Source organism: Lytechinus variegatus, chromosome 3, assembly GCF_018143015.1.
Source record: "Lytechinus variegatus isolate NC3 chromosome 3, Lvar_3.0, whole genome shotgun sequence".
Classification (NCBI taxonomy): Eukaryota; Metazoa; Echinodermata; class Echinoidea; order Temnopleuroida; family Toxopneustidae; genus Lytechinus; species Lytechinus variegatus.
The window spans coordinates 17,082,832-17,095,484 of NC_054742.1; the positions used below are offsets into that span (position 1 = coordinate 17,082,832).

Below are 12,653 nucleotides of genomic sequence, written 5' to 3' on the forward strand. Positions count from 1 at the left end.
TAAATTACACCAATATCTCAACAAAATACGAATATTAAATGGCCACAAAACATGATCTCACTTCACCACAATCACAACAAAATCCACACATCATGACTGCTCTTTACTCCTTCACACTCGATCGTACCCCTCACCCTCGTCCTTCCCGGCCGCTCTGGCGGGGTACGGTCGATCGGCCGTATCGAAAAAATTCACATGCAGGTCGTGTTTTGCTGCCCTCTACGTTTGAAAATGTACAGCACGATCTTGTGAAATCCAAATGGCAGATAGAACAAAATCGTTGACTGCTCGAAACGATGTCCAAACCCAGTGGCGTAGACAGGTCCTTAGACCTGGGGGGGATGATCCCTAGCTGGGTCATATTTTATATATATATATATATATATATATATATATATATATATATATTTATATATATATATATTTATATATATATATATTATATATATTTATATATAAATATATATATATATATATACACATATATATATATCGAGTACATTATCTCCTTCATATTCTTTATATTTATATATTAATTATATATATATATATATATATATATATAATTAATATATAAATATAAAGAATATGAAGGAGATAATGTACCCGATAAAAACAAAATATCATGGGCCAAAGCAGACGAGTTAAAGATAACAAAATAACACGATCTGCCTCATGGATTATCTCGTGTGTCTTTTAATCACTTTGCTTTCAGCAATAAACAGGGCATCCAGTAATAAACAAACTTCCTTGCACATTTTTCATGGCAGTAATCTTTTGTTTGATTAATGACAATGAGTAAAGATGATCATAAGAGAAATGTCATTTGCCAGGGGTCATTTGTCGGATGTCTAGTTATCATCTTGGTCATGACAGTCCTGCTAAACATGATCTAGAATAACTAGTATTCCTTATTTTACTAGCATAGTAGTATACTCTTTTAAAAGTAGCGATATTGTTAATGATCAAACGAATGAATCAACAACTAAAGGAATAAACAAATAAACAGCCAAATGGCTAAAAAAATATCAATTACAATTATAGTAATAGGGGTAAAATAAAAAAAAGCTCAACATTATATTTCTTATCCACGTGCAGATATGCGGACACTAAAATGATAAGCACACTCTGTTTAAAATTACCATGATTACAAAGGCTTGATTGAATTAAGTATGGAAATGAAATAAACCTCACCGGGTTGTCGGAAGTAAACTATATAGATAATTTTTATCGCGTTAATGCGCGAGATGATTATGTTTTTTGTCAAAGGTCCGACAATGAACACGCTGAGGGTCGAGTTAGGCTTGTTCTGTGATCTTAGACCATAAATTAAAGGAAACCAAAACCCAAGAAGAAGAGCAATCTTATTGGATAGAGTAAAATGAGAGGAACAATCTAAAAAAAGTTCCATCAAAATCGGTTATGAAATAAGAAAGTTATGGATGATTAAAATGTCTTGTTGTACTTACTGTGTCGATCCTCAAATTGGCAAACGTGCTTCAAAATGGCTGATTCTGTGGACAACTCTCCATTTGTTTTGTACACATATTTTCAGATATTCCCCTTTATTTTACATATTTCACATTATCTCTTCCTGACCTTGACATATATGGTGTGGATTATATTTTCCCATGACATATGTTGTGCTCAGAAGGATGCAAGATGCAATTTGAAAGATGATGAGGAAAATCTGAAAATTTGTGTACAAAACAAATGGAGAGTTGTCCACAAAATCAGCCATTTTGAAGCACGTTTGCCAATTTGAGGATGCCCATAGAAAGTACATCAAGAGTTTTCAAACTCCAATAACTTGCTTATTTTATACCCGATTTTGATGAAACTTTTTTTTAAATTGTTCCTCTCATATTACTCTTTCCAATAAGATTACTTCTCTTCTTGGGTTTTGGTTTCCTTTAATCTTATCCATGGATTGATTCAATCTGCCTTCGTGAATTAAGGCATGTCTATATATTGGATGATTCTACCTTCTTTGAAAAGCGCAAAGTACTCTGAAAAAATTAGTGAAATAGTTCACTCTTTAAGGAGTGAATATATGAAAGAGTGAATATTGAGTGAAAAAAACCTCGGATATCACTGAGGCCATCCAAAATTTGCACTTTCATTCCAAAATCATTCATTTACTAATTCGCTCCTTAGAGACTGAAAATTTTCACCTTTCCTTTGCAAAGTAGGGGTTGAGGACATGGCCAGCAGGGAAAAGGGTCAGTGTATGTGTATAGGTAATTTCTTATTAATTCGTTTGAACAGTGTTAATGTGTTATGAAAGCAATTGCTCTGAAAGGGAGTGATTAAGCGACACTTTCTTAAATCTGTAATGAAATATTTTGAACTTATCTCCTTTGCAAATACATAATTATTATAAGGAAATGTACTTGGTGAAACTCTGAATAACGATCCTTAAATGTATATGACGACGCAAGACAGTTGTTATTACTTAAAACTTGCAAGTTGTAAATGCATATAAGATGATTGACTCTGAATAAAAGTCCAATTTTGATCATGTTTGTCATTGCTGTACGTTATGATTATTACTGCTATTATTATTGATTGATTTTAACTAGCATTCATTGCTTTATTACTGTATAGTTTTGCTTCTTCCCCCACCGAAACCTGGGGGGGATGATTGTACACACCATCCCCCCCACCTAAAATTCTGGGGGGATGCATCCCCCCATCCCCCCCGCTATCTACGCCCCTGTCCAAACCCCACTAAATTATCTATGAAATTTCATTCAACCATGAAATAATGCTAAAATGTGAAAGGTGAGGATGTAGTCATGTTGTTTGTCAAAATATTTTTTGTACCCGCATAGATCTGATTAGAGCAGATACTCCTGCGTTGTTGATACAGTGGCAGATACAAATTTTGACCAGTGCGAGTGCTAACTTGTGTTATTGCTACTGAATGGGTAAACAGAATCGTTAATTTCTTTATGTACATTACACAAAGTCTATGGAGAAACAGAATTTCCGTTTTCTGACATGCCGAAACGGAATTAAAGATTTTCTGAAACGGAAAAGACAATTTTTCAAACGGAAAATCACTGTCCCTAATTACTAATTTACAGTCACAACCTGGCGTGACGCTTTCTGAATTTCGTATGTCAAATGGTGCAATTTGAACCATACTTTTGATGACATTTCTAGGTACTTTTTGACAGGGTTGGGCGGTAAATACCGGTAGCGGTAATTACTGGTGGTAAATACCGTCCGGTAAATAAGATGGGCGTCCGGTAAATATGTAAAAAACAGGAAATATGATTTATACAAGGCTCGACATTAGCGGTGGCCCGGGGCCACCAGAAATTCACCTCGGGCAACCATTATTGAAAAAATGTTAAGTTTTGGTGGCCTGAATCGGGCAACCAATAATTTTCAAAGTAGCGCAATTTTTCTCCCTATTTTGCACGCATTTATCAACTTTCTACAGTTGAAATTGCAAGCCAATTCGTCATGTGCCCTTTTTGTTAATCTACACACAAATACACACACAAAGATTGCATAGTCATGACAGTATGGAGGCCTACCACTACAGCATACAGTATATATTCAGCCTGCTGCGCCAGCCGTCTGGCGTGCGTGATCGCACTTGCATGCATGAAACCACTGCAGCTACATGTAGCTAGCTGTGCGCTAGCAGACTATTCAGAGCTCTGCGATACAAAATGTTACTGCTATAAAGAAATCTTCCACAGAACTTTGAAAATCTACGTCAAAGTCACATTTTACACCAATGAAATGCCCTTTCTTCAGTCTATATTACTAAATCCTGATTATTTGCAGGCATTAAAAAGAGGAATTATGACCTCTCTTTTGACTCAAAAAGTCTGATTTCCAAATGCATTAATACACATAAAACTCATAGGTGAGTACATCACAGTCCCACGTGTGCTTTTGTATGTATGTTGATATTTGGTTTCTTTCGAAGCTGTGTTGTTTCTAGCCAAAAATAAACAGACAGCTTCTTTCTTTTTTGTTTATAAATGACTTCTTAAACCACTCTTAAAAGAAGTATATACTTTGGGAAGGCATTTCATTGATATAAAATGTGAATTTTCCATCATTTTGACAAATATAGGGAAGGACTTTTCTCGCTGTTTTTCCAGATATAACTTTTGCCGCTTTCTTATTTTTTTCTTTCATTTTTTATAGTGACTAAACCATTTATACCCCTTCCCATTGAATATGCCTGATTAAAGAATATGTTTCTACTGAATAATAATAATTTTCCCCATCTTTTATTAATTTTGTCTTATTCATTTTTCTTTCATTTTCTTTTTTTTTCTCTAAATTTTTTTTTCCTGTTCTTTTTTTTCCGTCGTATTTCCCTTATTTATTTTATTTTATTTTTTTTTTTCAACATACAATTCTAAAAATTATTTTTGTTTCCCCCTTTATGCATTATTCTAATTTTGCAGCATATTTTTCTATGATTTTCTCCTGCTATAATATATAGTATATAATACCTGGGAACAATACAATTCTTTTGTTCTCTTTCAATCATTTCATATTTACAATGATAGAACAATTTATATATTACCACAAATCAATAAGCAAAGAAAAATAACAGCAAGCATGATTTACATACAAGATGTGCAAAGTGAAAGTAACTTAGTGGTAGTGGCTGCAGAATTAATATTTCAGAATTTGTTTTATATTCATTTTTAATTAATGTTTTTCTTTATATTTTTCGGGCCACCAAACTTTACTAATGGGCCACCAAAAAAAAAATTATTTGAAGGCTTTTGGTGGCCCGAATGGGCCACCACCAAAAAAAGTTAATGTGGAGCCTTGATTTATAATTATTTTTTTTCCAATAATTTTAGTTGTTTTTAACCTCAACAAATGAAAATAGTGTTCTGAAATAATTAGAATCACATAGAAACACACACAGATAAAATCCATACTGCATACATGTACATACCCAAACATACATACATGTAGGATCTAAGTCCACACGTACATATACGTACACAAATTCAAATTATGTTCCTGGAAATTGAATAATTATATTAAAACATGAAGAAATATTTCTCCCAGGGTTTTTAAACTTTTTACATGCCATTGTATCTCATTACAATATGATTTTTGTTTTTAAGTGTGAATACAGCTCAGTATTCTACTGTATGTACATGTAAGGAGTTTTAGTGTGTACATGAATCAGTGTGTACATGTATTAGTGGTTGCTGGTTTTGAATTTGATATTGCTTACAGAAAAAGATATTTTTGTAGCCTAAAAAATGCACAACTTATATTATGCCAATTTTAATGTTGGAATTCTTTAATATAACTTTAATGAAGAACATCATATCTAAACTAGAACTGCAATCGTTTCAGAACGATGTGCATGCATTGACACCTGTGATTTAATAGAGGGCAAGAAACAGAAGGAAATAGAAAACTATTATAATAGATGATATACATTTTCAAAATATAAGAGGGCGCTATTTGTTAAAAGAATTGTCACTGATGCGTAAAACAAAGGTGGATTATGTGGAATGATACAATTGGCAAACCCTGAAAACATAAGACCAAAATAAATTAAAACAAGTTAAGACAATTTTACATTTTGAGACAAGGTAACGATCACTGATGTGTAAAAACCATTTAAAATATGAGGGATGATACTAGAGGCAAACTCTGAAAATATGAGACCAAAATGATTGAAAACAAAGAAGTTATGGCCATTTTTTCAACACTTTTCAATAGAGGGCGCTATTTCTAGGAGTAATGGTCACTGATGCGTAACAAACCTGTGACTCATGAAGGACGTTACCATTAGCAAACCCTGAATATATTAGACCAAAATGAACGAAAACAAGGAAATAAGGGCTATTTTGCACTTTTAAATAGAACGCGCTATTTCCTAAAGGTAATGGTCACTGATGCGTAAAAAAATCTGGATTATGTGGAATGATACAATAAGCATACTCTGAAACAAGTGGAATGCATCTGGCCGTCTCACCTGCATCACGCGGTTCAATATAGCAGCAGTGTTGACTTTGAATACTACTCTAACTCGCACAAGATGTTCAGTGATACATGGTTACTCTTATGTCCACTTTTTATGAACTAGACCAATAAACTTACAGAGATATGATAGTTATTCAACAAAAAAAAACCAACATGGCCAAAGTTCATTGACCTTTGACCTTGGTCAGGTGACCTGAAATGCACACAGGATGTTCAGTGATACTTGATTACTCTAATGTCGAAGTTTAACGAACTAGACCAATAAACTTTCAAAGTTATGATGGTAATTCAACAGATACCCCCAATTCGGCCAAAGTTCATTGACCCTAAATGACCTTTTACCTTAATCATGAGACCTGAAACTTGCACAAAATGTTCAGTGATACTTGATTAACCTTATGTCCAAGTTTCAAAAGTCAGATCAATAAACTTGCGAAGTTATGATGGTAATTCAACAGATACCCCCATTATGGCCAAAGTTCATTGACCTTTGACCTTGGTCATGTGACCTAAAATGCGCACAGGATGTTCACTGATACTTGATTACTTTTATGTCCATGTTTTTTTTTTTTTTTTTATTATAAATTTTATTGCTTCAAAATCAAATCACAATATACATAAATAATAACAGCAATAAATAAATCATATACATAAGTATAAAAAAAAGTGTTACAATTCAGCAAGAATATCTTGATACTTGTTTACAGAATTCCATTTATCAAAGTGAACTGAAAGTTTGCCTTGTTTTACTGCGATTGCTCGCTCTACTTTTTCTAAAAAAATAATTTCATTTTTAAATTGTTTGAAGACTAAGATTTTCTCATTGTATTTTTGCTTATAAATAAAGAATTTTGCGTAAAATATAATGGTATTAATAAGACTATTTTTTATTTTGACTCCAAAACAAATATCCAAAACTGAAAAAGGCAAAGTAAGAATGTTTAAATTAACTAACCATTTGTACACTTCATTCCAAAATAATTTAACAACTGGGCAACAGAAAAACAGGTGCATAAGATCTTGAGTTTCGTATTTACAAAAATTACAACTAGGTGAACGTTTTATCCCAATGCGAAACAAAAAATAATTGGTTGCTATACGTCTGTGAATAAACTTGAACTGAAATGAACGTATCTTGGTATCCAAGGTCGCCCTATATAATATTTTAAAACGGTCTTGCCACTGAATTAGTGTTTTTAAACTTAAATTTAGGTCACTTTCCCATTTATCTAAGTGATTGGTATTTTCCAATTTTAAACATACATTATTTACAAATATAGAATAACAAAATTTTGTTGGTTTCTTTTGTGATAAAAATAAAGAGAGTTTCCTGTCTTCAGAAGAAAATGCGGGGTTACGCTGGGTAAACATTTTTGACCAGGTTGACTTTATAGAATCAAAAATAGCGTAATAACGCATAAATTGGTTTATATGTAAATTAAAACTTAGCTGCATTTCTTCAAAAGATCGAAAACATCCATTTATATTAAGACAATCCCCAATCGACTTAATTCCTTTATCAAACCAGTGTTTGAAAAATATCAATTTACCATCTATTTTTACTAATGAATTATTCCAAATGGGTTGAGATAAAATCTCTTTAAATTTGACCGGGTTGTAATATTTATAGGAAGACCAGGATATCAATACATCGTGCCAAAATTGTCCAAGTTTCATGAATCATATCAAAAAACTTTTGAAGTTTTGATTGTAATTCAACAGATACCCCCAAATCGGCCAAATTCTGACAGTTGTCGCGTGACAATATTGATGAAACACCCCCCTAGTTCAGTGGTTGAAGCGGGACATTTTAGCACTTGATTTTGCCGCCCTCTATAAGCGTCACGTAACTAGGTTGCATTAACAATGGATCCAAGATGGCGAAGACAACAAATGTGAGTAAACTCTCTTCTACTTTTATTTCTTCATCCCATTTCTGCCATTTCTTTCAATTTCAGTAAATTTTATATGAACCAATCGTTGCTAACCGATATTTTTACCCATGTACAGAAGTGTTAACGTCAGATTCAAATTATAAGGCGCTGTTTGGTGCATTTGTATAGTTGCATTTTCCTTGGCTACGTGCGGCCCTATAGGGCCAAGCGCCAGGCGTTAGGGGGTAAAGGTACGAATAGTACTATGATTTTTACCCCAGAACGCCTCCAGGCTACATTGCCCCACAAAGTATTCCACCAAAACAGGTGTGCAATTCTCTATCACCTCGTACCAAAATCGACCAAGAATTTCACTCATCTATATTTTATATGAATTATGAAAGTATTCTCGGGGGATCTATTTTCTTACCGATACCGCACAGGTAAGCAAATTTCTATTACTTCCTGCTTTTCTGTCAAAACCTTATGAATTAGCGTCGATATCGCATCGTGTTCGTTGGAGTTTGTAGAGTCTATCGTAACGTGCACAAACTGCAAAGTCAATTGATTTCCGGGTTTCGGAGCATCACTTGAATTTGCATGAAATTGCCGAGTCTCATTAATTTTCGATCGATACTGGAGCGATCTGATTGCAAACCAAGACCATTTCTCACGTATACAATGTGACCGGATATCGTTATCACTATCGATACTTTCGCAAGCAGTCCCAGGGAATTATTTTGGCGACCAAGTACTAGTCATGACATGATCTGCGCGATTCCGTTGTACACAGTCTATGGTCTGATGGATGATTTACCACTGCACTGTGGCTTCAAGTACCATTTTGATGAACAATTCATACTTTTAATCATAGATTAAAATTATCATTTATTGAATAATAGAATTTAAATATTGATTGTAAATAATTATCAACCCAGACAGAGAGCGCCGGGGGTCCGGCCCGCTTCACGGTCCGGCGCTCTCTGGGTTAGCCACTGCCATTATCTAGTCCATACAATTTTTATACACACATTCGTAATGGAGATATGACAATTCCGTGTCGAATTAATTTGAATTGCATCCGAGCTAAATCCCCATGTAAAGGTACGGTATGCATACATTCCTTGTTGTAATATAGGAGGTTTTTATCTATCACCATGTAGACTGAAATGAGAGGGTACTTACCAGTTGCCAGACCCGATTATGCAAACTTTTCGAGGTGTGGATTCGTTGCTCATCTTTTCACAGGCTATCTTGGATTTGGAGAGAGTTTAGTTTTCCAAAAAGTAGCACACGACCGATTGAACTTGCTCACGTTTGATCAGATCAGCTGCCGCGCGATAAAGGGCATAATGTGAAAGATCAGTACGGTACGTAACAGCTTGTGTACGAAAGAATGCTATACACGCATACACATTCGTAGTGCATTTTTGGTCGATATTGGGGGGGGGGGGCAGGGGGTGATGATTTGGCCTTTGGCCTGGGGACGGTAAATCCTTCGTTTTAGAGGCATAAGTAGTCGCTAACTTTACCCAACTCATCCCAACATAATCATCACACTGTAATGCATAGGCGGATCCGGGGGGGGGGGGGGGCAGGGGCTCGGGCCCCCATATTGGCGGAGTAAAAAAAAAGGGAAAAGAAAGAATAAAAAAAGAAGGGGAACGTGTGGAGGGAAAAAGGAAGAAGAAAAATAAGAGGAGGAAGACGAGAAAAAAAATATGGCCGGAGGCGACTAAGAAACTAAATTAAAAATTCTTTCATGTCACTAGATATTCGCGCTCGCATTGCCTCTTGGTCGATTAGATTATATATTGCTCATTAGGCCGATATGGAGCTTAAAATATCAAGTTTTGAAGCCAATACACGAAACATATTTCAGCTCGGACATCGAACTTTAATTATTTTGTTTGATTAACAAATTCATTCAAAAAGAAATGCTCTGTAAACTGCCAGTTTTATGGTCTGAATCCAATGCACTGCGTGCTTGCATTATTCTTTTTGCCTATTCACAAATTTATCGCACTCATTAGGATCCTTTTTCAGAATGGAATATGGACTTAATCCTGCGCTTAAAATAGGAAAATAGTCATCATTTTCATATGGCGTTGGTGTTGGAATTTGGATTGCTTCCCCTAGCTCCAAAAACTATTCTGAGTTTGTAAATTTGATCCAGATCACACTATTGACATCTCAAAAACTAGTGAGTGACTTTTCAGGAGCATCTTCATTTTATGTTTGGTGTTATACTCGTGATAAAATTTACCAAAAACCAACACCAAAAGGTCAACACTAAACTTGAAATCACCCAATGTCCTTAGAATATCCAGGTCCTGGGTCAAAATAATAATTAACAAAAAATATCAGCTCTTCGCACTCACATCATAAAGTAAGTGCGATCCACATCCACTTCATAAATTTCCTACACAGTGCTTGAAATAGGATTAGGGTTTAAATTTACCCCTTTTCAGATCGCAATGTCAAATAAGCTCCCGCTTATGGCTCGCATTACCATGATTAAAAAGATAATTATATTCAGAATGCCCAGATTCTATGTATAATCTAAAACACGTGCACGCATGTTTATTGAGATGAATAGCTTGTTCAATTAAAACGTGCTTAAATTATCCAGTTTTATATAAGAATATAAAAAATGTTCTTCTCGCACTCGGCTCCGCACTCGCATTATTAATTTAGGAAGATACCCAATTACCCATCATCTTTTCATGATTTACAAAATAAATTTGTTTAGGTCGGAATGTCAAACATTTTCCGCTCGTGTTTCGCGCTCGCGTTATTTTAATCGTTGAAAAAAATATGTATCGTATTCGGTGCCAGGTAAAAATGGCAGAGGTAATAATGGCAGAGGTAAAAATGGCAGAGGTAAAAATGGCAGAGGTAAAAATGGCAGAGGTAAAAATGGCAGAGGTAAAAATGGCAGAGGTAAAAATGGCAGAGGTAAAAATGGCAGAGGTAAAAATGGCAGAGGTAAAGATGATAAAGATAGGCTACATCATAATAATTATCATCCATGACCGGACTCTTGTCGACGAAATGGGCTATAAAAACTGATTAAATATTGTGTTTTTTCGTCATTTAAGATCTATACTCTGTCATTTATATGACTAAACTCAAGCATTTTCTTGCCAAAATGATTTAAATTAGTGACTGCATGATGAAAGGATCTTAAGCTCGTAAGCAGAACAACGCTTTACATACAAACCCAACGATTTTTATAAAATGTAAACACCAATGTGTGCAGCCACTAACCCTCTGAAACGAACAAGTTCGGGTCTACTTCGAACTACTTTCATAATTTAACCTGGATAAAAAAAAATAACTGAACATTCTGTAATACAAGTTTTTTTATTTTTTTATTTCCACATCATGATGGATCGTGATAAATAGATATTGATGTCACTGGCGGATCCATGGGGCACAGCTGGCCCGTGCCCCCCCCCTCCCCTTGAGAGGTACAATTAAAATCTTAGCAAATATGCTAACTCAAGTGTGCCCCCTTTTTAAAGCGAGACCCTTTTCTGCTTGCTAATTTTTTTTTTGGACGAGTTAGTAGGCGGAAAACTTTTTTGCGTGTCATTTTTGTCTCACCTGCATAGCAGAGTGAGACTATAGGCGCCGCTTTTCCGACGGCGGCGGCGGCGTCAACATCAAATCTTAACCTGAGGTTAAGTTTTTGAAATGACATCATAACTTAGAAAGTATATGGGCCTAGTTCATGAAACTTGGCCATAAGGTTAATCAAGTATTACTAAAAATCCTACTAGAGTTTTATGTCACATAACCAAGGTTAAAGGTCATTTAGCGTCAATGAACTTAGACCATGTCGGAGGAATCAACATCGAAATCTGAACCTGAGGTTAAGCTTTTGAAATGTCATCATAACTTAGAAAATATATGGACCTAGTTTATGAAACTCAGACATAAGGTTAATCAATTATCACTGAACATCCTGCGTGAGTTTTATGTCACATGGCCAAGGTCAAAGGTCATTTAGGGTCAATGAACTTTGGTCGAATTGGGGGGTATCTGTTGAATTACCATCATAACTTTGAAAGTTTATGGGTCTGATTCATTAAACTTGGACATTAGAGTAATCAAGTATCACTGAACATCCTGTGCGCATTTCAGGTCACATGACCAAGGTCAAAGGTCAATGAACTTTGGCCGAATTGGGTGTATCTGTTGAATTACCATCATAACTTTGAAAGTTTATGGATCTGATTCATGAATCTTAGACATAAGAGTAATCAAGTATCACTGAACATCCTGTGCGAGTTTCAAGTCACATGATCAAGGTCCAAGGTCATGTAAGATCAATGAACTTGTTGGGTTTTTTTGTTGGATACCATATCTCTGTAAGTTTATTGGTCTAGTTCATAAAAAGTGGACATAAGAGTAACCATGTATCATTGAACATCTTGTGCGAGTTAGAGCAGTTTTCAAAGTCAGCACTGCTGCTATTGAACCGCGTGATGCAGGTGAGATGGCCAGAGGCATTCCACTTGTTCAGGAAAATGTGCCCCCCCCTTGGAAAATCCTGGATCTGCCCCTGATTAATGTGATACGTTAAATGTAAATGATACAATTATTGTTCAGTCTTTAGAGCAATACCTTAATGCAGCTGGTCCAAGTGGATGCCAGGTTCCCAAAGGGTTTGACGTCATATATGGGAAGCTGCCCCATGACATTTTATGCACTACAAAATGGTTCATAATTGTTTTAAAAAAATATTTCAGGAGCATAAGTGAAATGATTTGTCTATTG

General features: G+C 35.2%; 1 protein-coding gene across 3 annotated transcripts in view; it reads right to left on the reverse strand.

The window, feature by feature from the left end:
- The window catches only part of LOC121410359 (glycerol-3-phosphate dehydrogenase [NAD(+)], cytoplasmic-like), a 39,623-nt gene extending 30,390 nt beyond the window's left edge, over positions 1-9,233 (reverse strand). For all 3 annotated transcript variants that reach the window (XR_005969322.1, XM_041602391.1, XM_041602392.1), the window contains exon 1: positions 9,054-9,233. Coding sequence is in view for 2 of the 3 variants with exons in the window: in XM_041602391.1 (XP_041458325.1) it covers positions 9,054-9,106 (53 nt within the window). In the remaining variant the exon portion in view is untranslated. The remainder of the gene's footprint in view (positions 1-9,053) is intronic.
- Between the last annotated feature and the right edge of the window lie 3,420 nt (positions 9,234-12,653).